Below are 27,614 nucleotides of genomic sequence, written 5' to 3'. Positions count from 1 at the left end.
CAGAAGCCATATTTCGCCTTGAAACTTGTTAGGGACTGTTAGTGAACACCCCTAACCACTTTGTGAGCTGTAGACTTTCGAAAACAAATGTTTAAGGAAGGTGATTTTAAGAACAGAGTTGAAGGTGCCCATAGATGGCCATTCTGAGATCAAATCCAAATCAGCCAAATAACAGAGACTGCAGCAAACATGAAATAAACGATGAGGGGGACTCTAAAACATTGCAGACCATTCAGAAAATGGCCTTAATGTTTAAAAAAGTGGACTTCCCCTTTAACCACAGACAGAAAGACCAGTGGGGGCCTCATGGTTAGAGAGTTAATGTTAGAATCTGATGGTTTCAGGTTTGAATGCCTTATCATCCACAGCTGAAGTGCCCTTGAGCAAGGTACCTAACCCCACATTGCTCCAGGGGCTGTAACCAACCCCCTGTGCCTAATAACTGTACCACAAGTCACTTTGGGTAAAAAAAAACATCAACTAAATATAGAGTGGTGTTTCTCAAACCTTTTCAGACCAAGGACCGAGGAGAAAATGTTCAGGGACCACTTGTCACCTGCATTGTAATTTGACATTACAACCTTGGCTTATTGTGGTGGAAATAGACTGCTGCTATGTTTAGCTTTGTAATAATGATACTAATATAGATGCTACTGCTAGCTTGTCTTGCAAAAGTAGAAATCCTCTTGCGGACCACCTAAGCTCCGTCATGGACCACCAGTGGTCCCCGGATCACAGTTTGAAAGTCACTGTAATGTAATATGAAGTGGTTCCATCTCAAGCTGACACATATGTTCTAACCTGACTCTCGCCAGGTGAATGGGTTCCACCTCGCTTCACGAACATTCATCTAGAGCTATGCCATTTTTTTCTTTTAAAATCCTTGCATGTGATTTGGGGAACACTTGTCTGACATATAGGAGGTCGTACTTAAACTACTCATAGATTCGAAATACAGAATCAATGTCGATGAGTAAGTCCATGTGAGTGGCCATAGTTGTCTGAAACAACTGTCGCGTTGTGGTGCTCTCAACAATGACATAATTCACTTACTATATGTTCGGTTAAATGTTATGTTGTGTGGTCCGTCATCTTCACTGTTGTGTGATACCTGTTATTGTTGCGGTCCCTTTAAGTGTTCCGATGACGTTTCATGTTGCCGGCTTTTCTGTCATGCGCAGCGCCATGTTTTTAGTCAGTTACATTAAGTTATTAAACGCGACTCTTAGTCTTAATGTGAGAAGTTGTACGGCTCGTTTCTTCGCCTTAAGGCAACTTCCACACTGGTGACCCCCGACGTTTGTTTACTGGACGTATCCAGATCGACATGACCGCCAACGCTGTGTCTCTCAAGCTCCCTGAGTTCTGGGAATCCTCTCCTTCAGCCTGGTTCGCTCAGACTGAGGCACAGTTTGCCTTGCGTCAGATTACCGCCGACGAAACGCAATACTACTACGTGGTGTCTGCCCTCGGACGTTCTACGGCGTCGAGAGTGGTGAGCCTTCTTAAACGTCCTCCTCTGACGAGGAAATATGAAACTCTGAAGGAAAAGTTACTGAAAACGTTCGAACTGTCTGACACTGAGAGGGCCAGTAGGCTTTTCTCTCTTCAAGGGCTCGGCGATAGCAAGCCCTCAGAGCTAATGGACCGAATGCTCGATCTGCTTGGCGACAACAAGCCAGATTTCCTTTTCCTCCACCTTTTCCTGCGCCAGCTGCCTGCTCATGTGAGAGCTGCTTTGGCCAACACTGCCAGCACGGATTGCAGAGAACTGGCTGCTGAGGCTGACAAGTGTTTCCTGGCTAGTCAACAACAACCCTGCGCAGCTGCTCTCCTCCCTGCTGGTGCTGTATCTGAGGTTCTGGAGGATGATCACATGCTCATAGCAGCAGCGGCCCCGCGTCGGCAGCAGTCTTCGGGTTTGTGCTACTACCATGCCAGGTTTGGCTCCAAGGCCAAGCAATGCCGTTCTCCATGCAGCTTCAGTGGAACGGGAGACGCCACGGCCGGCGCTCACTAGTGGCCGTGAGCGTCGGCCATGCCGGCAGGCTGCTCTTCATCCACGACTCCATCTCCGGCCGGCGATTCCTCTGCGACACAGGGGCACAGCGGAGTCTACTGCCTGCTTCACAGGTGGACGTGGTGGCAGACACCCACGGCCCCCCCATGGAAGCCGCCAATGGAAGCCCTATCCGTACGTACGGCACTAGGCATGTTGAACTGTGTTTTGGAGGGCAACGCTTTAGCTGGGACTTTGTGACGGCCAAGGTTGCTGTTCCCCTCTTGGGTTCAGATTTTTTGTGCGCATATGGACTGTTAGTGGATGTTAAAAATCAGCGCTTGATCAACGCCGTCACTTTCTGTTCTTATGCCTGCGCGCTCAGCGACTCTTCATTTGTTTTTCCCTTCTCCACACCTGAAAATCCCGCAATCCTGATTTGTTACACTGCATTTTGGTTCGGCAACAGGGCAAAGTCGATGGTCCTCCAGACCCTTGCGTGAGCTCACAAAGCTGAGCGAAAATACACAAGGGTCTGACAAGAGTCAAGCGACCAACGTTCACCAAAAGAATCGTCTAGCAGAGTTGAGTAAGATTCATCAAGCCCCTACTCTCCCTGGGTCCATGTGACGTCAGGTGAACGCCACTTAAGGAGACCTTCGGTTAGGAGGCTGTTGGAGACTGAAGGTTGAAAACAAATGGAGCTCTCTTAGCGCTGTAGATGGCAGTAGCGCGCATTTTATGCAAGCAGCAGTCAAACACCACAGAAAGAGAAGAAGGAGAAAAAGGGGACAACGCATCCCTTAGGAGACCAAACTTGAGCACACTCCTTTGTATTGGGGTAGGTGGAGTTTGGGGTAGCTTACTCTACAAGACAATTCTTTAGCCGCGTTTGTGATGGCGCATTGCTGCATTTGAAATGCATTTTCTTAACCATCATAGCAGCTTTAATGAATTATAAAATAGGCTGTAGGCCCTAATAATGTAATGTAGGCTAATATAATATAATATAATATAATATAATATAATATAATATAATATAATATAATGCAGTATAATATAATATGCTATAGGGCCTAATAATTAGAATTGTTAGGCCTATTAAAGGCCAACTTCCGATAAAACTCAGTTTTACTCACTCCTTTCGAAGATCGGACGGTCACCCCAAGTTAAACTCACTTGCAAGGCTCTCATAGCGGTGCGTCAACTCTCCTGGCTGTGTTTCCCGGTGTTTCCCAATTTACATCAATAATGCAGAGAAACGAGCGAATCACGAAAGCCTTTCTGTGTTTCGTCACGTCGAAAGAAGGCGTTGCCCACAAAGGTTTATATCGACCCATTTATCTAAAAACATGTCGAGTAATTTTTTTCTGCTTGTTTTCAAAACAAGCAACGTCTGGTGGTCCGAAACATAGCTTAGCTTAGCTATCAGCTGGTTGCTACTCTCAGGTACACACACAGCACAAAGCCTCATACATAAAGCCTGCTCACTCCGGTTGCTCCGTGCCTACAGCTCGCCTAGGGGTCGCTGTCGAAAGAGCACAGCCCTGAATGGAGCCTGCACGCCTCCGTTGGCGCCCCTATAGTGCAGTACCATCCGGGGAAGTGGCGACTCTGTTTCCCATTACAATCTCTCCCAAGGCTGGAGGACTGAGCCAATCAGAGACGCGTTTCTTTGAGAGCAGGAGGAGTGAGCCAATCAGAGACGCATTTCCACGAGAAACACGGAACACTCTCTCGTTTCTCCACAAGCCACCTTGCCAGCTTGTGAAAACGTCTTGAAACAAAGCAACCAGAACGTTTTTTAAAACAGGACCAACGCGTAACACATTCAATAACAATTGGGAACACGGCAATATTAATTAAATTACGTTGAGAGGCGATCTTTAACTGGTCCATGCATGTATGCTATGCAAAGAACAGATTTACTGATCTGAGGAATGGCATAGCCTCTATAGCAGGGGTGCTCAACTGGCGGACCCAGGTCCGGATGCGGACCCAAACGCAATGTCATCCGGACCAAGACAAAATCCATCTGTATTTAATATGTATAAATTATACATGAGATTTCGCTGCCATGCGATCTATAGGTGTATTTCGCCAGTCTTATGACAAATAAAAGTATCATCACTATGACAACTCAGTGAGTGAGCAAGAGGCCAGTGCGGCCAGCGAGTGAGGCTATTTTCTGCATCGGTCCGTAGCGACTTTTTTGGACCCTGGAAACATACGAAATTTGGCGAGTGGACCTTTTCAGTTTCTAGTTGAGCACCCCTGCTCTATAGTATATTTACCATGCAGAAACACCAAGCACAGTGTTGTGGAAGGGCACAAATGTAAGCTACACAAGAGCAAAATATTTTCGTCTTTAATCTGTAGGGACTTCTTCATATCATATAGGCCGATCTGTGGAGGTCGCCGTCCAAATTGATGCGCAAAGTAGATAGCGTAAAGTCATTGCCAAGTTCGCCTGTCCTCGGTCATGGATGTGGAATAACTCGTCTTCTGGAATATTTGCTTATAAAAGTATCCACTAGAAAGCACACACAGATGCGGTAACTACAGAAGGGGCTACGACTTCCTTTCATTCCGTTTAATGGTGAGTTGTTTAAAACACAAACGGGCGCAAGGCGAGGGGACATGCAATGGGATGCTTTTGTGCAGTCTGGAAGGCTACTACTGCACGTTTTTTAAGAACGGTTTGACAGTCGGGAACAAAAGCACAAGAAACATGGAGGAATATTAAGGTATGAAGACAAAGGCCTACAGGCAAATCAGAAAATAATTTAATCCAAACATTATTCATGCCGCATGTGTCCTTGTCTTATCACTGCGCTAATCAGTCTTGAGACTTTCACAAGAGTAAGACAGACTGACGTGTTTTCCTCTCGCTTTGGTCATTTTAATGTCCACTACTACTAAGTATTGTACTAATGACAGATCGCAAAACAGCTCAGTTGAGATGAACTTTCCTACTTTATTTTCACGTGAAGGTTTCCAGTGACATTTCCAAACGCACGGTGTGCATCCCAATATGTGACCTTGCCTCCTCCACTTGTGCTTCTCTCCTCGTCCCGCCTCCTGGCCCCTCCTCCGTGGAGAAAACGATAAAGTTTCCCAGCTGTCAGCCTAGCCACAACAACTTTTGAGGGACTGTTTTTCATTCACCATCCCAATTGCAAATGAGAAAAGACTCTACAATTGAGCTTTTGCAAGATATTGAAATATAATGCTGTTGTCAGTGATGTCATCATGACGAGAAGCAAGTGGAGGAGGCAAGTGGAGGAGGCAAGGTTGCATATTAAAACGCACTCACGCTGATGTCCCGGTAGCTCGCTGTCACTCCTCTTCGCAAGACTAGCTATATCAGATTCCTGGCTTGCGTAAGACACAGGTGACACGTGACACAGGTGCTTCATGGGTATTGTAGGCTCGCAAAATCGCATTGTAAAATCGCACAAAATGCGGTGCCTCATCATGCAGAATAGTAACGGACCCGCCAGAATGGCTAGTGAACCTCCGGTATCTACTAGCCAACGCCGACTTTCACCCGCATTTGGCTACCTGGCGGGTGTTAGTGTTAAGCCCTGCAAGACAGGAAGAGTAGTCTCACCCCATGTGTTTCAGCAGAGGTCCACCCGTGGTCAACACGAACTGGAACTTGGACCCATACACAAACGCCGCCTCCATCAGCGCCCTGTGCTCTGGAGACAGAAAAGACTGTGTTTACATGACGTATATATTATTTATTACGCTAAGCACAAAGTATGCTTTACTACAGACATCTTCAACAGGGTTAAACAGAGGCGCTAGTAAATGATTAAAGACAACAGCCTTATACAACCCCCCCCAACACACACACACACACACACACACACACACACACACACACACACACACACACACACACACACACACACACACACACACACACACACACACACACACACACACACACACAGGGCTTGGCATGTGTGTATAGAATGCAATTGTATATGGGTCAATGACGTTTTAGTAGTAGCACGCTGACGGTGATGCAAAGACAAAATGCCACGATTGTATAGATTCAATTATCTATTTATTTTTGTTTTTAATTGATTATCTAAGAAGCATATTCATTGCAGTACATTAATTAACTATTACTAATTAATTTATGCGCATTAAGCCGTGCAATATTTTCAGTCATGGGTATTTAGCTCCAGCTCACACTGTATGAGGGTTAGACTGATAGCAAAACAGAAGATTTATCCAACCTAATTGGCTCAGAGGGCCTGCACTAGAGTTCCAACGAGCCTGGACTATTAGTTAGCGCACAAATGTAATGTGTACCTTTTGTAACCTGAAAATAACTTAATGTAATGTGCACCTGGGAGGCTGAAAACCTGAAAGTGATGTAATGTAATGTTATGCAATGTAATGTACTTTAATTGAATATAATGTATACATTACAGGCAAAATGCAATGTAATGCAATGTAATGTAATGTCTGGTAGGCCGAGTTTAATGTAATATGATGTAATGTAATGTAATGAAATGTTATGTAATGCAATATAATGTCTACCTGGGAGGCCGTGAACCTGAATGTGTCCGAAGACGACGTCAGTTTTCCCCCTGGCTGCCTTCTCCACAGCCTGCAGCTCCGCTGGGGTGTGGACATAACGCACCTCATCAAACAGGACCGTGCTGCGGCAGGAACACACACACACACACACACACACACACACGCACGCACGCACGCACGCACGCACGCACGCACGCACGCACGCACGCACGCACGCACGCACGCACGCACGCACGCACGCACGCACGCACGCACGCACGCACGCACGCACGCACGCACGCACGCACGCACGCACGCACGCGCACGCACACACACACACACACACACACACACACACACAGACACACACACACAGACACACACACACACACACACACACACACACACACACACACACACACACACACACACACACACACACACAAATGGGCTTTAGCACAGCAGCTCTGTAGGGGCGTGGACGTAACACACGTCATCAAACGGGACAGTGCTACTGCAGGAAAAAACACACACACACACACACACACACACACACACACACACACACACACACACACACACACACACACACACACACACACACACCAAGCTAAACTTCAGCACAGCATGCAAACCTTACAAGTTTACTTGGGAAAGCCTTCAATGTCATGTTGTATATCACTCTACTGTTAGCCTCAACTGTAAAGGTTTCTTGAGAAAGACATCAAAAACTAATGATAAACTGTGATGCGCACGGGACACAATAGAGCTTGAAAGTGACGTCACTTCCCCCGAATTCATGGGACCTCAACAGCGTTTTTAGCCGAAAATCGTAGCATGTAATCCAATGGCGGTATTAAAATGATATTTCGATACCCTTCGAGTTGTGCCACAAGCTCCATATATGTCGTTTCTGATATTTTTGTTTAATTTTTCGTACAAACCCCCAAACTTTTTAGAAAGCCGTGTTTCTTCACATTTTTCATGCAGACGGCCTCCGAACAAAACATTGATACTTCTGCATGAATAATCTTTATCTAGCCTCTTAAACAGCATACGTAATTGTAGCCCAGCACATATAATGACTGAGATCAGAAGATATTTACTCGCTACCATGTTGTTAGATGGTCAGCTTAGGTCCCGTGAAATGCGAAACTAAGGGGCGGGACTTTCCAGCTCTATGGTCCACAGGGTATGAGAGGGGTTGCCAGATGTGACTGATGGTTTGCAGCCCAGGCCATGCTCTATAACAGCCTGGGTACTAAATCCCTAGTCTGATATGACCCGCCCATGAAATACTTATCTTCATTCATGGTCTGGAGATTCTTTGACCTGACGCGATTAGAAGGGCGGGAGGATTGCACCAGACTTGTACGACATTCCGAATTGAATGAATTGAAATTCACAATAATGCCATGGTGGTGGTGGTGTTCTATGTACTCTCAGTGGGTGGTGTTGATTAAATTCAAAGAAATCCAAGGTAATGACACCACCTAGTGTTCGTATTATGGCATTCCTTTGAATTTCAATTCATTCAATTCGGAATTTCGTACAAGCCTGGATTGCACTCAGTTCTGGTTTGAAACGATTGGACAGCTCTCACCCAACCATTGGCTTATTGGCCGGCCGCCTGGTGGACAACTAAACCCTCCCCAGTTAAGAACCTCCAGGCCATAAATACCAATGAAGAGAAGTATGATGGGCGGGTCACCAGGCGACTAAATCCCACCCTATTACATTACATTATATTACATTACATTAGTATTTAGCAGACGCCTATGTTCAAAGCGACTTACAAGGAGCAATTTTAAACAAGAACAGGGTAAGGCACAGTGTACAGTTGCAACACTGATAGCATTGTCCTACAAAGAGTAAAGAAGAGGACAATGCATTAAAAAGTAGCAAAAAGTAAACAAAAGGTGCAGTGTACAGTTGCAACACTGACAACATTGTCAAACACAAGGTAATAGAAGCAACATTAAATAATAGGAAGGTAACAAGGCAAACTGGATAATAAGCAAGACATCTAGGCGCAGTGTACAGTTGCAACAATGTCCAACACAGTGATTAAGAAAAAATAAGGATTTAATTAGGTACATAAAGATGTTAGGTACATCAGATATGTTAATAGCAGTGGCTTAAGGAAAGACCTCAGAGACTAAGACTAAGGAAAGAGACTAAAAACTAAAGGTGAGTAGAATTAGTTATGTTAGAGTGTTAAGCAGGGAAGCTTTCTCGGAAGAGGTGAGTCTTCACTAGCTTCTTGAAGGTTGAGAGGGATGACCCTGTTCTTGTAGCAACTGGTAGCTCATTCCATATCTATGGCAATAAATCCACAGAAAAACCCCCCCCCCCCCCCCATGCCCTTTTTTTTACCCGCAGACAGCCATCCTAAACAGCCCATATTGGTGGGAAATCACCCAATCTGGCAACACAGTGTACGGAAGACTCACAAGAGCACGTGTGACACGATGGCACTGACATCAAACACAGTGTCTATGTTGAAGCTCCTCAACTCCTCTGGGCCCCTGTGTACACAGGATAAGAGCAATAAGACAACCACATAGAAGAGAATATAAATATAACAGAATAGACTAGACCAGAATAGAAGCAGATAGAATAAAATAGACTAGAAGCAGATAGAATAGAATAGAATAGAATAGAATAGAATAGATTAGAATAGAATAGAACTGAACCTCAGCCTGAATTGCTTGAAGGTCAATAGACCGAAACATCACTATTAAATGCTGCAAATGTGGACAGTATGTGAGCTTTCTTGATTCCAGCAAAATACGGGAAATTAACTATTTTGAAATCATGTACCGTTGTGTCCTTAAAAGGTGCACTGTGTAGGATGGTGGCCAGAGTAGGTATTGCAACTATGCCACTCATTGAAAATGTATCGCTGCATTTCCAAATTCCATCGTAACATGAATTATATACTAAATAATAAACTTATAGTTATTAGTATGACCAAAGTACACTATGTTTTGCAGCTAAAAACATCAATTTCTGGACAGTCACAATGAATACTTAGACTTTGATGATGGAGTTAAATATTTGTGAAAAAGATAACATTTGTGAGTGGGCAACATGAATTCTGGAAATAAACAATAAATATTACAAAGTGCATCTTTAAGACCTTGTTGCAGTTTTGTACGTACCGAAACAGATAGGCCCTCTGCATCAGTCTCTCATTGCCACAGTATATCGGGATGTTTTCTTTTGTGCAGTTTATCTGAGAACAAAAACAGAGCTTTATCTCACTCTGTGCATGGGGTTGTGAACCATGGTTCAAGCGTTGTGAGATAAATGATATCCATATCTAGGAGCATGTTGTTTACAACTTCACAAGCATGTCCTGGAAAAAGTCCATTCGTTTTCATATGCAGCAGCAGTAGTAGTCCATTTATTTTCATATGCAGGAAAATTGCAGTCCTGCATGAGTGCTCACCTTTGCAACTTCGATGCCACCGTCCCCATACCGGCATTACTGGCATACGGCCTACTAATGTATGAAAACTACTAGACGGGGAGGAACGGTAGCCTACCATGCAGCCCCCCACAACAAAACGCCATATGACTTTTTTTAATCTTCAAGATGTCCTGAATAAGAATTTGAGTGGTCATATAGTCATATAACTCACCCCACTATACTTTTTCACATCATATTGCACATGCTCTATGCATTCTAGTCACATGCAGTAGTACACTGCCAAGCCCTCTAGAGCCATGATGCAGTTTGTTATCATAGCTTATGATATACCATATGAAAGCTTGGAGACTTGTTCACAATACTAACTGCAGGGTATTGGTTACAGTCCTTGGAGCACTGCACGATTAAATGCCTTGCTCAAGGGCACTTAAGCCATGGAGAAGGTGTAGGGTGACCACACACACTCTTCCTATTTTAAAGAGTGGGATTCGAACCAGCAACCCCCGATACCAACACCCTAACATACAGTATAAGGTTGGACCGTCAAATTATGGCCAGGTTATTTCAGTCGGTGATGGTCACCTTTGCTTCTGAAATTACAGTCTACACTTCTAGTACATCAATAAGTGTAAACAAATACATGCAGTCACCTCAAATAATAAAAGTGAAAGCCTACTATTTATGCCTCACCCCTGTAAGGGGGCAGCCCCAAACGAGCAATATAGGACGGTATCATGCTGCTCAGGGTAGTTCTGTCATGGACAAGGGCGCCAGAACGAGTTTTAAAGTGGCGGTGCATTTTTTTCTTCATTCTTAACAATGTTACTGCTGCTCCATTCATTTGTCTGCCGTAAAAAATTGAGAAAGCTTCTTTTAAGGAGCCCAAAAGTGGGGATGCCATTGCACCAATGCATTCCCATTGGGGCACCTTTGGTCATGGAGGTAGATGAATTACTCCCTCCACACCGCTTACCTGGCAGGTTGGGAATTGAACCAGCAACCCTTAGGCTACAAGCCTTACGCCGTATTCACTTGCCCATGTAGCGAAGAGGAGAAGAGTTGCTAACAGGACTCGAACCCGGACCTTACGGGGTACCAAACTGGGGCTCTTATTGCTACACCAAAGAGCAAGGCTTGATGGCGTGTCAGAACACACACACACAACCCTAGTGATTCTCACTCGATCACAGCCCATCAAATTATGCAAAGGGGAATTCACACTGCAGACGGACAGTAATCACCTTTGCCACTGTGATGCCATAGTCCTCCAAGGCCTCTGCAGACCGCTCCAGCTGCTCCAGGAACAGCTCAAGGGTTGGACTCACTGCAACAACAACAGGGACACAACAAATCAATCATGTGCTTTTCACAAGTGCTGCTTTTGTATCGTTTTGGCTGGCAATCAGCAAACAGGCTAGTCTGCACTGTGCCCCTTGCACATTCCTGTTGGAATTCTGGAGCAAACACAACACAACGTCAAGTGCAGAGATTTACAAAGTATCGGGTGCCTATGGTGCATTTAGCGAAGTCCCCTCTGTGTTTCAGCCTAGCAGGCCGTGTGTATGAAATAGGCTACTGTCATATTAAGTATGATGACATAACATCACTGCTGTGAAGCAGATGATCAAGCAATAATGTCTGATGTTGTTAGTAATAACTGTTACAACTGTACAAGGTGTTACAATTAGGCCTACAGTATTACCGAATCACTAACACTATTACAATGTATCACACGCGCGCCTGTCAAGCACCATGACACAGAAACAGCTGTCCATGGACATTCATGGTTCAGTACGTGTAGGCTATATCCTGCGTTTCTGATGATGAAAGAAGGATGCTTGCCTTGATTGCCGAAGTATACAAAGAGCATCCTTCCCGACAGCATCTGCTCGGTGAGACTGTCCCGTGTGAGCTCCAGTAACTTTGAGGCGTTTGCCGCGGCGCACATCTGGGCGTTCAGGGACGCGAGAGTGACGAGAATGAGAGTGATAGGGAGCATCCTGACCAAAACCAAATTTCGTCGCAAACTAACTTGGGCATTCCGATTCGCAATGATGAAAGCAAGGAAGACAGAGCATGTCAGCTAACTGTTTTTAGAGATAACTCTAGGCTATGACTTGTGCTTAATAGGCTAATGTATAGAAAACAACACGCACATCTCCGTTTTGCGTTGGTTAACCATTTACGAAACGTAGCTTACTGACATGCAACGTTAAACTGTGTGCTGGAAGAGATGTCAGATTGTGTTCCTCGGTGGCTGCTCAGCAAACCTCTTTGAACATTTCCGCGTTTCTTCCTGAAAAACATGTTTATGCGTCTTTCAAACCAATGAAATGCGCAGAATTTTCAAAGATCATGACGTCGTGCGATGCGCCAATCGCATGCTCCAAGTGCCCTAAATGTAAAACCTTGACATCATTTTTGACCAATAAACCCTGGAGTAATTGGAGGTAAGGCACCCTGAACCCAATTATAATACAGTTGAAGCCAGGAGGAGGGGTTTGCCAGTTCCAGTACTGACGAATGATGGAAGCTACCGCGCGCAGCGCACTGCATGAGGAATTTTCCCTGCGTTTGGGGAAGCGCATTTTGAGCCAAGATGGCGACAGTAGAATGCCAGTGCGCAGCTGCTCCTCATTGGCGAGGGGGCGGGTCCCTAGATGCAGCTTCTCTCAGCTGATCGCTTCCACTGCTCATCTTTTTTTCCTGTAGTTGTTTTTTTGCAGAGGGAGCTGCTTTGCAGAGATTGGGGGCTGCTGTGGAGAGCTTCCTCTTGTCTGTCTTTTTTATATTCGTAGGTGTCAGCCTTAGTTGTTTTATTTATTCGTATAAGTTCACATGTCTAGAGCTAGATTGTTAGTAATTATAGTTTGCGTGGAGATATTTTTTAATCTGACTGGGCTCCTGGTAACAAGTTTGACGCGTATCCCTTTGGTCATTCGAATATCGGCTATATGTCAAAAGTTTGGGACGTTCATCACTTGGAATTGATAAGACCCAGCTGTGGTTTGGCTTGGCAACGACACACTTCGCTATGTTGTTACCAGAAAATCAGGTCAGCGTCAGTATTTTCACGTCTGTAACGGACTCATCTGATGAACCCATACGCGCTGCGGTCCCCCCGTCCGTGGAGCTGGGGCTCACCGTTGTATATACTGTTCTCTACTCGCTGCTCTTTGTATTTGTTTATCTGCAACTTTGGCTCATTTTGCACTACGGACACAAACGCTTCAGCTACCAGAGTGTCTTTCTGTTTCTCTGCTTGCTGTGGGCAGCGCTGAGGACTACGTTGTTTTCTTTTTACTTCAAGAACGTTGTTCAAGCGAACCAGTTGCAGCCTTTACTCTTCTGGCTTTTGTATTGTTGTCCCGTATGCCTCCAGTTCTTCACGTTATGTCTTCTAAACCTTTATTTTGCACAGGTAAGTCCATTTCCTAATTGCATTTAAATATCCACAAACAGACGCCTGTGTGTTTTTTTCTTATGTCATATGAATGATGTCAGTCTAACCTAAAGGCATAATATCGCGCCTGTCTGTTTTGCTGTACATGTTTATCTTGCTGGGTTGCTGAACTGAACATCCGCATTCAGCGCAGGCAGTGCGACAGTCTCCACCAGAACAACAAAACATGTTCATACTTCTTGTTGCAACACAGCGCTGTATTTGCCAGCGGCACCGCAGAAAGCAAATCCTATGAATTATTTTCGCCTGCTCACTCAGAGGCTTTGCCAGAGAGCCCTAAATCATGCAGTCACAACCAACAAGGGCTTGTAATTTCAGTAAAACAGCATGCGCAACAATCAAAGAAACCTTTTATGTGCACGTGAATGAGAAAACAAAAAACGCGCATTACCAAAGCTCATGTTTTTCTGGGCCAATCTAGCATTTGGAGGTCATGGGCTAGTTCTCTTCTCCCCTCTCAGCTTGGCTTTGCTGATCGCATAGTTCAGCGCCTCTAAATCGCTTCTCACAGGCCCTCAGTCCTCAGGACCCCAAGTCCCTTTGTGGGACAAGAAGACTGCATGGCGTGTGTTGTGCACAGAATCTCTTGTCAACACAGGTTGACTCTGACAGCAGTCCTTGCAAATAATGTGACGCCCAAGTTGTCATTCAAAGCAGTGCACAACACTGCACACTACCCCACAGCATCCCTTCATATTGTCAGATTGTGACTTGATCAGTAGACCATGGTGCACAGAGGTGACATAGAATATATTTTACTACATTACATTACATTACACTTTGCTGATGCTTTTATTCAAAGTAACTTACATATATTTACAGGGTATTGGTTACAGTCCCTGAAGCAATGTGTGGTTTTGTGCCTTGCTCAAGGGCACCTCAGCCATGGATGTAGATGTAGGGAGAGGTAAGGGCAGGATTCGAATCTGCGACCCTCTGATCTAAATGCCATCGGCTGCCCTTAGAATATGTATGGTAAGTAGAATATGTGGAATACTATAGAGTAGAAAATGGAATATTCTAGAATAGAATCAATATAGAAAAGAATAGAATTGAATGGAATGGAATAGAATAGGATTGGACTTTTTGGGCTCTTGTTATGAGTGAGGCCTGTTGACGGTATCACCTTTTAGTAATAGTGCTTTGGGTATGTCTAATCTAACAGGTTCTCTGTGCTTTTTAATGACGCCATACATATTATCAAAACAAATAATCATAAGCGGGAAGCAGTTTGGAGGGTTTTTGGGTGTGTGTGTGCAAGGGAACAGGGGAACAGGGTAGGGGGGCAGGCTGGAGTATGATGGGGGGGGGGGGTGCCAAGGGACCAGGTTGGATTTTGGGGTGGTGGTGGTGGTAGTGGTGGTGGGGTGCCTTGTTTTCAGCTGAGTCGCTTAATGCTGCTCTGCTGGGCATTTTTGTAGGCGACGCGGCACAACACAACACACAATACAGCTCAGCATTGAAATGCTGTGTACCCACACAGGCACGCACACACACACACACACACACACACACACACACACACACACACACACACCAGTGCTGCTGGCGGAGAGCTGGCTGGCAGTTAAAAGAGCAAGCCAATCAGAATCACCTGCAGGAGCATTACATCACCACATTCAGAAGAGAACAGAAGAGGACTCCCGCCCGCACCACACTGTGGCTCAACACAAAGACGGGAGAGGAGAAGTGAAAAGAACAGAAGAGGAGAGGAGAGGAGAGGAGAGTAAAAGAGAACAGAACAGGGCTCGTTGTGGCTCACAACAAGGAGAGGAAGAGAAGAGAAGAGAGGAGAGGAGAGGAGATGATAGGATGAGAGGAGAGGAGAAGAGAGGAAGAGAGAAGAGAACAGAGCTCCTGTCTGCACCGCGCTGCCTCCCAACAAAGACAGGAGAGGAAGAGAAGAGGAGTGGAGAGGAGAGGAGAGGGGAGTGGAGCAAAGGGGGGGGGGGAGCATCACTGTGCCTCACAACAAAGACAGAAGAGGAGAGGAGCAGAGAGAGTAGTAGAGAGGGGAGAGGACAAGACAGGAGAGAAGAGAGGAGTGGAGAGAAAAGAGAAGACGCAAGCACTGGAGGTCTCAGCAGAGAGAAGGAGGAGAGCGCTGTGGCTTTCAATACAGAGATGGGGAGAAGAAAAGAGAAGAGGAAGAGGGAAATGAGTTGAAGAGATCACTGGGGCTCCCAACAAGGAGGAGAGGAGGGAGGGAAGACTGGAGAGGAGAGCAGTGTAGAGGAGGAGAGACTGAAGAGAAGACAGAAGCAGAGCGGAGAGGAAGATAGAGTCAGAGTGGAGAGCAGAGGAGAGAAGAAAAAAGAGAGGAGAGGGGGAGAGACGTGTACAGGAGGGTGGAAATGAGGAGAGGAGAGGAGGAGAGGAAGACGTAGAGAGTCAGTGTAGAGCAGAGCAGAGGAGAGGAATGTGCAGAAGAGAGGAGGGGAAACTGAGGAGAGGAGAGAAGCAGAGCAGAGAGGAGGAGAGAAAGACGGAGAGTCAAAGTGCAGAGGAGAGGAATGTAGATAGGAGAGAAGAGAGGAGATGAGAGATGAGAGGGGAGGGGAGGGGTGTGTACACTGGCTCCGTCTTAATCATATTGGGGCTGGTGCTGGTGCTGGGGCTGTACCCACTGCTGCTGTTTACTGCTGCTACTACTGCTAAGCTGCAAATGTCCAAACAGACAAGAGAGAAGAGGAGGGGTTGTGTAGCTAGCTGTCTATATTGATGCTGATGCTGAGACTGTGCCCCCCCCACACACACACACTGCTGTTTACTGCTGCTGTTTACTGCTACTTTTGCTAAGCTGCAGATATCCTAACAGATAGGCTATCCGAACCCCTCTCTCTGCCCAGGCTGCAGCGATCTACTGGGAGGGGGTGACGATCTAGTATGCTTCTGCTGGTGGGTGGCTGCTCTGCTTGCCATGTTCAACCGCAGTCTGTCATGTTGACACTGTCCTGTAGAGATATTTCTCAGTGTCCATTCACTCAGCATCTGGGGAATCTCTTTAGGTGCTTGCTCTGCAATCTCCTTGGGAGGTTGCTCCAGTCCTGAACCGGTGGTACCCACAGAACTGGTGCCCATGGCGATAGTGATGCCCATTGGACACGGGTGGCATGATGGGGTCGATGTATGTGTAAAGGGGGCGCGTCAGGAAGAGGTAACTGGGCAGCATGGAAAAGGGTTTGTCATATTTGGGGCAGCCATAGGTGTGCAGTGTAAGGGGGTATGTGTGCAAGCGATAGGTGTGCAGCAGGGATAGGTGGTTTGTGGGCAAGAGGTAATTGGGTAGACATAAGCCTGAACCCCCCAAAAAACATCTCTATCATCTGGCCTGAAGCCTTGACTCTTTAGTAAACTAGGGGGATGCTCAATTGCCATTTGGGGGGGGCACATTTGTTTATTTTATTTTGTATTACTGTTGGCAGGCTTCTGATGAGGTCAAGGGGGCATTTGGAGGATTATGATGAGGTCAAGGGGGCGTTGGAAGGCTTATGATGAGGACAGGGGGTGTTGTGATGCTTATGATGAGATCAAGGGGGCGTTGGGAGGCTTATGATGAGATCACGGGGGCGTTGGAAGGCTTGTGATGAGGACAGGGGGTGTTGGGATGCTTATGATGAGATCAAGGGGGCATTGGAAGGTTTATGATGAGGTCACGGGGGCGTGGGGCGGCTTATGACCGGGACAAGGGGGCATTTGTTCAAAAAAGGACGAGAACCGCTGCTGTAGATGCACTGTTCCTGCCCCTCTGTCTGCAGAGCCCTCTCCATCCTATATGACCTCCAGATTGAGCAGGGGGAGGGGAAGGGGAAGGGGGTGGGATGGCTGCAGCGAGCGAAGGAAGGGGTATTGAAATGTAGATGATCTGCTTTAATGACGTCCCTCTCCGCGTACAGCTTTGGCTATGCAGGGCGTGTGTACAGTATTTGTGGCTTTAATTCGTCCCTCTCCGCGTACCGCTTTGCCTGTGCAGGGCATGTGTATGTTAATTATATGTAATGGCAGCCAAGTTAATCCCTATCCTCCCTCGCCCGTCATAAATAACACACATACCGCCCTCACCCCCCACCCCCTGCAGCATATCCTGACACACACACACACACACACACACACACACACACACACACACACACACACACACACACACACACACACACACCTACTATATATGGAACATAGGTGCACAGACTCACATGAGAGAAAATGGGTCAAATGCGCGGTAGATACACACGTTACTTGGGCTAAACACCCGGCAGGCAGGGGAGCAGAGCGAGAGGCTCCGAGCATTTGATCCCGCGCTGCCTTTGTTTGTTTGTTTGTTTGTTTGTTTGTTTGTTTGTTTGTTTGTTTGTTTGCAATGCATACAAAGAGGGTGCGTGCATGCGTGCGTGTGTGTGTATGTGTTTACGTGTGCGCGTGTGTGTGCGTGCGTGCGTGCCACCTCTGTTCCCCTCTGCTGTGCTGTGCTGTGCTGTGCTGTGCTGTGCTGTGCTGTGCTGTGCTGTGCTGTGCTGTGCTGTGCTGTGCTGTGCTGTGCTGTGCTGTGCTGTGCTGTGCTGTGCTGTGCTGTGCTGTGCAATCCCCCTTGTGTCACTGCTCGTGCCGGTTGCTGTTAATGGAAATGGCACCTGCTCTCCAGGAGGGCTGCCTGGGTTTAGCCCGCACGCTAGCACACTGCTGCTGCTGCTGGTGGTGGTGGTGGTGGTGGTGGTGGTCAGGGCAGAATTAATGCACAGGCTAGATATGGCTGCAGCCCCCCCCCCCCCCCCTTTGAATCTAGTTAATACTCCTCTCCACAGTTGGTAGATAGGTTATCATTAATTCCTAGCTCGTAATTATGACACTGTCTATGTACATTTGTTGTAAAAAATTGCTTTCTGGGAGCCCCACAGCCTAGGGGCCCCGGGCTATCTTAAATCGGCCCTGCTGGTGGTGGTGAGGAAGCGGTTCAAAGGTCAGGGCTCCTCCAATCAGAACTAATGGAATACCCACCATGCATCAATCAGAACAAAATAGAACATCCACAACGCACCAATCAGAACTAATGGAATATCCATGCACCAATCAGTGGTAATGTAACATCCAAAACCTGATGGAGGTGTGTGCATATGTATCTTCCACTGCTGTTGTTGTGCGTTGTTTTGATTTTTTTTGTTTGATTGCTTTTTATGTTAAAATAAAAGACACGTTGTCTAACAGGGTTTCCTCACTGAGACATATACATGGTTCGAATTATAAAATCGACGTGATTTATATTTAAAGTTGCCGCCATAGCTTTTCCAATGGTGATGGTTATGCCCCCCATACCAGCACAACATCATGGCAACAATAAATAGTAAACATTGAAAGTAAATAATAATTAAGTAATAAATCAAATCTTTTTGCTTGGTTTGATTGAATAATAAAGATAGTGACTGTGTGTGTGTGTGTGTGTGTGTGTGTGTGTGTGCGTGCGCGCGTGTGCGTGCGTGCACCCGTGCGTGTTTGAGAGAGAGAAATATGGGGTAGGGTTGGGAAATGACTGGATCCGAACTCGGGTCCCCTTGAGCAGGCGACCCATTTATGGCACGTTGTCTTGTGCCATGTGCAGCACTTTTTGTCAGAGTTTCTCGTATACCCATCAAAGACCATGGTCAGTAGTAGTACCTGTAGGTAGTAGGCCTATGAAGTATTCAGGCTGGGCCACTTCTATAAGACTAGACCTGAGAGGACTCAAGCACGCAAAGAGAGTGGATTAGAGAAAGAGGATTCAAATGGTGCCGACTCAATGCAAAGGAGTGTGCCCAAGATTGGTCTCCTAAGGGGGCGTTGTCCCCACCTTCTTCTTCTCATTTTGTGATGGTTGGTGGAGGCTTGCACAGGATGTGTCCTACCGCCATCTACAACGCTAAGAGGACTCCATTTATTCTCAACCGTAAGACTCCAAAGGTGTCTCTTTGAAAGCACTCCAAACACATTCTATACTCCAAACTATGTTTTCTTTTCCTCCGGTAAGGAGGTTATGTGATTGTGTACGTACATTCATTTGTTTGTTTGCTCCTTCGCAGTGCGTGTGTTTCTGTCCACCAAAAGGGCAGAGGTGCGCTCTCTGAGTGCTTTTCTAGTTTCCATTGTATTGTAGTGCAAACACACAACTGGTGTTTTGACGCTGTGTGCCTTCCTCAGATTCTGAGAAATAATACAGTAAGGTTTACTGCAAAAGGACGACTTCAATCTCTCCTTCAAACTCTGAGGGATCAAGTTTACTGCGAAAGGAAGACTTTAGATATCTCCTTTCACGTCACAGGTGCTCTCCTGTTGTGCAGAGGTGCCTTGTTTTCTGTTAAGGGTCATTTCACGTGAAATCAGACGCTTTGGGACCCGACCGATCCGGATTTCAATCATACTTGGTGTGCCTTTTTAGTAGCAAGGTAGCACCCCAGAACTGCATTGGTTTGAATCTGACACTAATATTAAGGGAGAAACAGACTAGGAAAGGTTCACATTTTAGGGTAGGACACTATACATTCAGCCTTGAATATATCAGTCAGTGTTAGTCACAAAAAGATGCCTGTGGTATTGTTTGAAAGCTCTTTTCCGGCTCTACATATTACACAATCAGCTTGGAATACAACGACTCTCAGAATATGAATTATGACAAATTGAAAAATTAAAAATTTGATATCTAAAAAAACTATATTTTAAAATGGCCAGTTCCTTGTCCAAACGTAGCCGGCAATGCCATTAGCAACACCTCAAATGCTGGTGTTCGGTTCTTTATTCATTTCAGAGAGAATTTGACTCACAAATATGGCATCATACTGACCACTTACTAATAATATGGTAATACCACAGTAGCATCACATGACAAAACAAAAACAAAACAAAAATGGTCAGTTTCCATGGTCCCAGGTTTCAGAACTAAGGCAGATGTCCATTTATACACACCAAATGATGATATGTGAATGTTTGAACATTCCTTCTCTGTGTACCTGTGTCATCTTCCCTTTACCGTACTTTAAAGAGATAATCAATGGCTACACTCTCATTTTGTACTCTACCAGTGCATTTGAAGAAGCAGCTGTGTCTTTTGTAGATAATGTATAAGTACGTCCCGTTGCAGTTAGGTTCCACTACCAGAAGCACATCCTGATGATCCATGACAAGTCTATCTGGTCTGAAGGGAAAAGTGAAGGATGGAGATGGTCCATGAAGATGCAAGAAGTTCAGTTTCACCTCTCCAGTGCTCAGCATACATTCCTCAACACATGCTAGCCACCAGTTGCCATCATATACAGCTACAACATACCCTTTGATGCTTGAAAATGTAACACATTCCTTTACTGAGCTCACTCTTTCAACTCCTTCTCTGAATGCGGAAAATGGCCTAATGTCCATTGACAATGGGCAGAAGCTGTGTAGTTTTTGAGTACCTGGAATAGTTCTTGCAGATTCAAACCTCTTCAACAGGTTCTCAGCTTCATGATGGTGCATCTCTCTCAAGAACATCCATTGCCAGTTTGCCACAACAGAGATGTACCATCATGAAGCTGAGAACCTGTTGAAAAGGTTGGAATCTGCAAGAACTATTCCAGGTACTCAAAAACTACACCGCTTCTGCCCATTGTCAATGGACACAGTGGAAGTTAGGCCATTTTCAGCATTCAGAGAAGGCAGAGTTGAAAGAGTGAGCTCAGTAAAGGAATGTGTTACATTTTCAAGCATCAAAGGGTATGTTGTAGCTGTATATGATGGCAACTGGTGGCTAGCATGTGTTGAAGAATGTATGCCGAGCACTGGAGAGGTGAAACTGAACTTCCTGCATCCTCATGGACCATCTCCATCCTTCACTTTTCCCTTCAGACCAGATAGACTTGTCATGGATCATCAGGATGTGCTTCTGGTAGTGGAACCTAACTGCAACGGGACATACTTATACATTATCTACAAAAGACACAGCTGCTGCTTCAAATACACTGGTAGAGTACAAAATGAGAGTGTAGCCATTGATTATCTCTTTAAAGTACGGTAAAGGGAAGATGACACAGGTACACAGAGAAGGAATGTTCAAACATTCACATATCATCATTTGGTTTGTATAAATGGACATCTGCCTTAATTTCTGAAACCTGGGACCATGGAAACTGACCATTTTTGTTTTGTTTTTGTTTTGTCATGTGATGCTACTATGGTATTACCATATTATTAGTAAGTGGTCTGTATGATGTCATATTTGTGAGTCAAATTCTCTCTGAAATGAATAAAGAACCGAACACCAGCATTTGAGGTGTTGCTAATGACATTGCCGGCTACGTTTGGACAAGGAACTGGCCATTTTAAAATATAGTTTTTTTAGATATTCAATTTTTAATTTTTCAATTTATCATAATTCATATTCTGAGAGTTGTTGTATTCCAAGCTGATTGTGTAATATGTATAGCCAGAAAAGAGCTTTCAAATAACACCACAGGGTCATTCCACGCCAAATCAACAAGAGCCCACACGCTTAGGTCTCAAAAAATTCTGAAAATATTACCAAGTGTACCCATGGTACTTAAGAGAAACACTGTAGATTTATTTGAATGTAAGATGTATACTCTCCGTGTTACAGCCAATTTTACTGGGGGAGGGGGGTGCCCATTTTGTTCACACTCTTTTTTTTGTCAAAGTTCACAAGCCAGTAGCTCAAGAACTAAACCATGTAGGAAGCTCAAATTTGGCATGCTGGTACATAGATAGGACTAGTTTGTTGCTAAACTGTCAGTTTTGGTCTGTATGATCCTGCATCGTCATAGCATTCCCTCAAAGATGATACAAATTGTACTGGAGTTTTTGGCTGTGCTCTGTTTATGCCTTCAGAAGACATATTTCTGCCCAACATAGCCTCTTGATGTTTTTCCCTTGTAGATACAAGTAGGAACACTCTCATAAAAAGCTATAAATAGAAAGGAAACCCCATCAGTGTTTGACCAGAAGACCTCACAAGTCTGACAAATAATTTTGGGTGTCATTTTCAGAGCTCCAGAACCCCTTGTGGGATTGTCCACAGATTTTTATTTTCTTTTTTTCTTCATTCTCCATGAATTCTTCTTTTATAAAATGCCAATGATACTTGTCTTATGTGATGTTTTCTTGTTTAATTTCCAACCTGAACATGGGAAACCTGCACATTGAGAGCAATATGTTTTCTATGCGTTTCTTCCGCTGCCATCTGCTGGTCAAAAAAAGTAACAACATGACTCTTTGTGCCTGACCTACTGTCTCTTTTGGTGTGCGAACCTGCTCCCACATTGAACGCTCCTGAAATCATTGAAATTGAAAGGGATACCTGCACCCCTGCACAGGGACTCTTGGGTGATCATGTCTGGGCAAAATTTGCATTTGATTATTTAGTCTTTACATTAAATGTTATCGAAATCATGTTGCTCTCTTTTTGCATTTTGCCCATGTTCAGGGTGGAAATTAAAAATGAAAACATCACATAAGACAAGTCTCATTAGCATTTTTAAAAAGAAGACTTCATGGAGAATGAAGGAAAAAATAAAATAAAAATCTATGGACAATCCCACAAGGCGTTCTGGTGCTCTGAAAATGACACCCAAAATGATTTGTCAGGCTTGTGAGGTCTTCTGGTCAAACACTGATGGGGTTTCCTTTCTATTTATAGATTTTTATGGGAGTGTTTCTACTTGTATCTACATGGGGAAAAAATCATGAGGCTATGTTGGGCACAAATATGTCTTCTGAAGGCCTAAACAGAGCACAGCCAAAAACTCCAGTACAATTTGTATCATCTTTGAGGGAATGCTATGACGATGCAGGATCATACAGACCAAAACTGACAGTTTTGCAACAAACTATTCCTATCTATGTACCAGCATGCCAAATTTGAGCTTCCTACATGGTTTAGTTCTTGAGCTACGGGCTTGTGAACTTTGACAAAAAAAAGAGTGTGAACAAAATGGGCACCCCCCTCCCCCAGTGAAATTGGCTGTAACATGGAGAGTATACATCTTACATTCAAATAAATTTACAGTGTTTCTCTTAAGTACCATGGGTACACTCAGTAATATTTTCAGAATTTTTTGAGACCTAAGTGCGCGGGCTCTTGTTGATTTGGCGTGGAATGACCCCACAGGCATCTTTTTGTGACTAACACTGACTGATATATTCAAGGCTGAATGTATAGTGTCCTACCCTCACATGTGAACCTTTCCTAGTCTGTTTCTCCCTTAATATTAGTGTCAGATTCAAACCAATGCAGTTCTGGGGTGCTACCTTGCTACTAAAAAGGCACACCAAGTATGATTGAAATCCGGGTCGGTCGGGTCCCAAAGTGTCTGATTTCACGTGAAATGACCCTTAAGAAGATCCCACTGTTTCCGATCGCCCCCTCTCGCTTTGATCACCCCCTCTATATCTTTCTCCACTTTCTTTCCCCTTCCCCCTGGCTTTCCCTGTCACTCTCTCTCTCTCTCTCTCTCTCTCTCTCTCTCTCTCTCTCTCTCTCTCTCTCTCTCTCTCTCTCTCTCTCTCTCACACACACACACACCCCCCCTCTGTAGCTTTTGAACTCTTTCACAGTTTCGACAGGAGCAGAACACATTTTGCTGGGCCGTGCACTTTACATTACATTTACATTGCATAGCTTTTGTGCGTGTGTGCGTGCGTGCGTGTGTGCGTGCGTTCTGTGGCTGCTGTCTGATGCATGTATTACCACATCACTTAATGCTGTGGCATGCATGATGCATGTATTACCTCCCGCGTGTGTGTGTGTGTGTGTGTTCTGTGGCTGCTGTCTGTTGACTGTATTACACTAATGCTGTGGTGCGCATGATGCATATATCTATACCATCACTAGCCCATTTAGTAGAAGACTGGTGAGCCAGTCTAAAATATGAACATTTTAGTCTGGAATCACTTGGATCAGATAGCCTGAGGGCTGTAAGAGGGAACAAACCGGTGTCACTCTGGTGTCGTTATGGTCACTCTGGTGTTGTTATGGTCCAAATTACCTTGGCACTACCTTGGCCAATGCTAAATGACCAAATGAAATGTCATTTGGAACAGATTGGAAGATTGGAACAGAAGTACTAAGAATATAAATATCCTTTTGGTGGGCAAGAGCTGGGTTTGTCTGTTCTGTTGTAACTTGGCAACAACACACAAAAGCTTTGAACACAAACCATGAAATAGCGATGTGATTGTGATATGAGTGTCATTATAAGGACTGAGTCTTAACAGTGTTGGCCACAGATAATAATATGTGACGGTAAAGAGTCACTGCAGGGTTCCTACACAGTCTACTGAAAACTGAAAATAATGTCGGTGACATCAAGCTCCCATTTCTCTTATTTAATAATATGCAACGTTTTGGGTAGCATGCCCTTCATCAGAGCTTGGTGTCACAGACTTTGTTTTCAGTTTTCAGGTGACTTTGCTAGTCCTGAACCCACATTTTTGTTTTAAGACGGATTTGCATATTTTTTTCTTTGTTAAACTTCCTACATAGTCTAGCCATCATTGTTCCCAGCTGTGCTTTGCAGATGACGGAGGTCTGGCGCACCTCAGATACTTTCCATAGCCTGTGGTCAGACTCAGGCCGTTTAAGAGAAAACTCTGCTCTCTCTCAACCTGTACAGTCACATCAGTCACATGAAAGGCCTTGTGTCAACCAAGCAACAAAAAAGTATGGGAGTACACCATATGCAGCTGTGTGTGCTTGTGTTTTGGGTTTGTGTGTGTGTTGTGTGTGCATGTGTGTTTTGTGTGTGTGTCCACACCTTGTTTTTCTCTAGTCTTTGGTAAACCTCTCTGGGATCAGCTAAATGGCTAATGGGAAGCGAGATAGGAACTGCAGGGATAAGATTTTTAAATGATGCTCTGCTCTGAGGTACGGTTTCTTCTCCACAAGTGTTCACATACTGTATGTGGCCGAAGATCCACAATTACCTGTTGGGAGGTACTAAGTATGACGCAATCTGGACTGCATTAACTACATTTCTGTTGTGTTTTGGACTAGAGGTGTGATGTTCATGAACGAGCCGGTTCTTTTGAACGGCTCCCTAAAGTGAACGATGGGAACCGGATCACAGCTGGGGGAGCCACTCGACCCTTATTTCGTTTATTTCACATTAATTTTAATCGCATAACCTCAACCAGAGTAATTAAATCTGGGAAAAAACACAATTGTTTGCCTTAAAGACTGGCAAAAACGATCTTTAGAAGCAGGAGGATAATCAGTTGTTTGGACAAAATTACCTTGAGGTGGAGTCAAAATATTACATTCTAAACACTGAATAAATCATTTAAAAAAGAGCCAAAAGAGCCAGTTTTTTGAACGGCTCTTTGAAAGGAACGAGCCACTAAGATCCGGATCCCGTCAAAGAGCCATAAATCCCATCTCTATTTTGGACGTGTGGTGTCTCTGCGTGCAGAGAGACAGCTGTGCTATTTGCTTGTTGGCTTGCAGTGGACATGACTCCAGAGTTTCCCCGTTTAACTTTATTGGTAGAGGTGCACTGTGTAAGATAGTGGTCAGAGTAGGTATTGCAACTGTGCGGCACATTGGAACTGTGCTGCCTATTGCCAAATTTGATGATTCATGAATATTTACTAAATAATAAAGCAATATTTACTAGTATAATCAAAGTACTCTATGATTTGCAGAATGCAAAATGACTATTTCTGGAAATTCAAAATGGCGTACCATGGAGAAGATGTATGAAAAATGCAATTCTCCCAGTCATAATGAATGGGCCTACTTAAATTTTGAAAGTAGAGCTAATTATTTGTTAAACAAGTAATATTTTGTGAATGGGCAGCATGAATTCTGGAAATGAATTTCTAAAAAATATTACACGGTGCATCTTTAAGGCAGCCACATTACATTACATTACATTACACTGACGCTTTATCATCCAAAGCGACTTACAGTTATTTAGATACAGGGATATTGGTTACAGTCCCTGCCTGGAGCAGTGTGGGGTTAGATATGTACCTTGCTCAAGGGCACTTCAGCCATGGAGGTAGGAAGTGATTGGTAAGGGTGTGGATTAGGGATGGGCATAATTAACCAATTAACTGATGATTGATCATTAAACCTTTAGTCGAAGAAATTCATTTTCGCCGACAAACCGTTAAGCAAAAACAAAGCAAAAAACTTGAATGTAGGTCATTAGTGCACGTCCTCAATGCAATGCATTTCGCTGTTACACCTACACAATTTGGGCAGCAGGGGGCAATATCTCACCATCACCGTACCCTGGCTTGACTTATTTGTTACATGCGAGCTTCCATAGAGCGGACTTTGCCTAGCCATAAAGAGGTCTCGGCGAAGTGTGGCGTGGGACCATTTTCGGTTAGAAAATGACAAAGTGTACTGTAATTATTTACTGCAATGTGAATTACAAATACAGTTAATCGACAATGACCATGATGTATCACTTGAACATTGCGCATCCAAGCCTTGTAAAAGACGGCGGTGATTCATCTCAACCTAGCCTCGTCTCGATGTCTGCACCGTTATGTGCCTTCGTTGTTGGCTCGCAACTTGAAGCATCCCTCGTTTGCGCATTGCGCACCAATTCAGGTTTAACTTTTCTTGTTAATCACTTGACACTTGTGTTGTTAATAAAAACAAATCCTCGAAGAAAAACATGATGATTTTGATGTATTTTTGTTATAGGGCATGGTGGGCCTAAATGTGTGCTGTTTTTAATATAGAAATGTTAATGGTTAAAGGCCAACTTCCGATAAAACTCAGTTTTACTCACTCCTTTCGAAGATCGGACGGTCACCCCAAGTTAAACTCACTTGCAAGGCTCTCATAGCGGTGCGTCAACTCTCCTGGCTGTGTTTCCCGGTGTTTCCCAATTTACATAAATAATGCAGAGAAACGAGCGAATCACGAAAGCCTTTCTGTGTTTCGTCACGTCGAAAGAAGGCGTTGCCCACAAAGGTTTATATCGACCCATTTGTCTAAAAACATGTCGAGTAATTTTTTTCTGCTTGTTTTCAAAACAAGCAACGTCTGGTGGCCCGAAACATAGCTTAGCTTAGCTATCAGCTGGTTGCTACTCTCAGGTACACACACACAGCACAAAGCCTCATACATAAAGCCAACTCACTCTGGTTGCTCCGTGCCTGCAGCAAGCCTAGGGGTCGCTGTCGAAAGAGCACAGCCCTGAATGGAGCCT

At 44.7% G+C, this 27,614-nt stretch overlaps 2 protein-coding genes across 2 annotated transcripts in view; one reads left to right on the top strand and one right to left on the bottom strand.

Moving 5' to 3' along the window:
• txndc16 (thioredoxin domain containing 16) overlaps window positions 1-12,255 on the bottom strand; it is a 55,160-nt gene extending 42,905 nt beyond the window's left edge. The window contains exons 1-6 of the mRNA XM_063184648.1: window positions 11,817-12,255; window positions 11,216-11,298; window positions 9,703-9,776; window positions 8,992-9,066; window positions 6,560-6,681; window positions 5,613-5,703 (exon numbers count right to left, since the gene is read on the bottom strand). Of these exons, the coding sequence (XP_063040718.1) occupies window positions 5,613-5,703; window positions 6,560-6,681; window positions 8,992-9,066; window positions 9,703-9,776; window positions 11,216-11,298; window positions 11,817-11,973 (602 nt within the window). The 5' untranslated portion in view covers window positions 11,974-12,255. The remainder of the gene's footprint in view (window positions 1-5,612; window positions 5,704-6,559; window positions 6,682-8,991; window positions 9,067-9,702; window positions 9,777-11,215; window positions 11,299-11,816) is intronic.
• A 381-nt stretch (window positions 12,256-12,636) lies between these two features.
• The window catches only part of gpr137c (G protein-coupled receptor 137c), a 48,224-nt gene continuing 33,246 nt past the window's right edge, over window positions 12,637-27,614 (top strand). Inside the window, exon 1 of the mRNA XM_063184646.1 lies at window positions 12,637-13,395. Coding sequence (XP_063040716.1) covers window positions 13,009-13,395 — 387 coding nt within the window. The 5' untranslated portion in view covers window positions 12,637-13,008. The remainder of the gene's footprint in view (window positions 13,396-27,614) is intronic.

Source organism: Engraulis encrasicolus, chromosome 19 (genome assembly GCF_034702125.1).
Source record: "Engraulis encrasicolus isolate BLACKSEA-1 chromosome 19, IST_EnEncr_1.0, whole genome shotgun sequence".
Classification (NCBI taxonomy): domain Eukaryota; kingdom Metazoa; phylum Chordata; class Actinopteri; order Clupeiformes; family Engraulidae; genus Engraulis; species Engraulis encrasicolus.
Note: the sequence above shows the minus strand (reverse complement) of the source record. Positions and strands in the feature narration are given on the sequence as shown.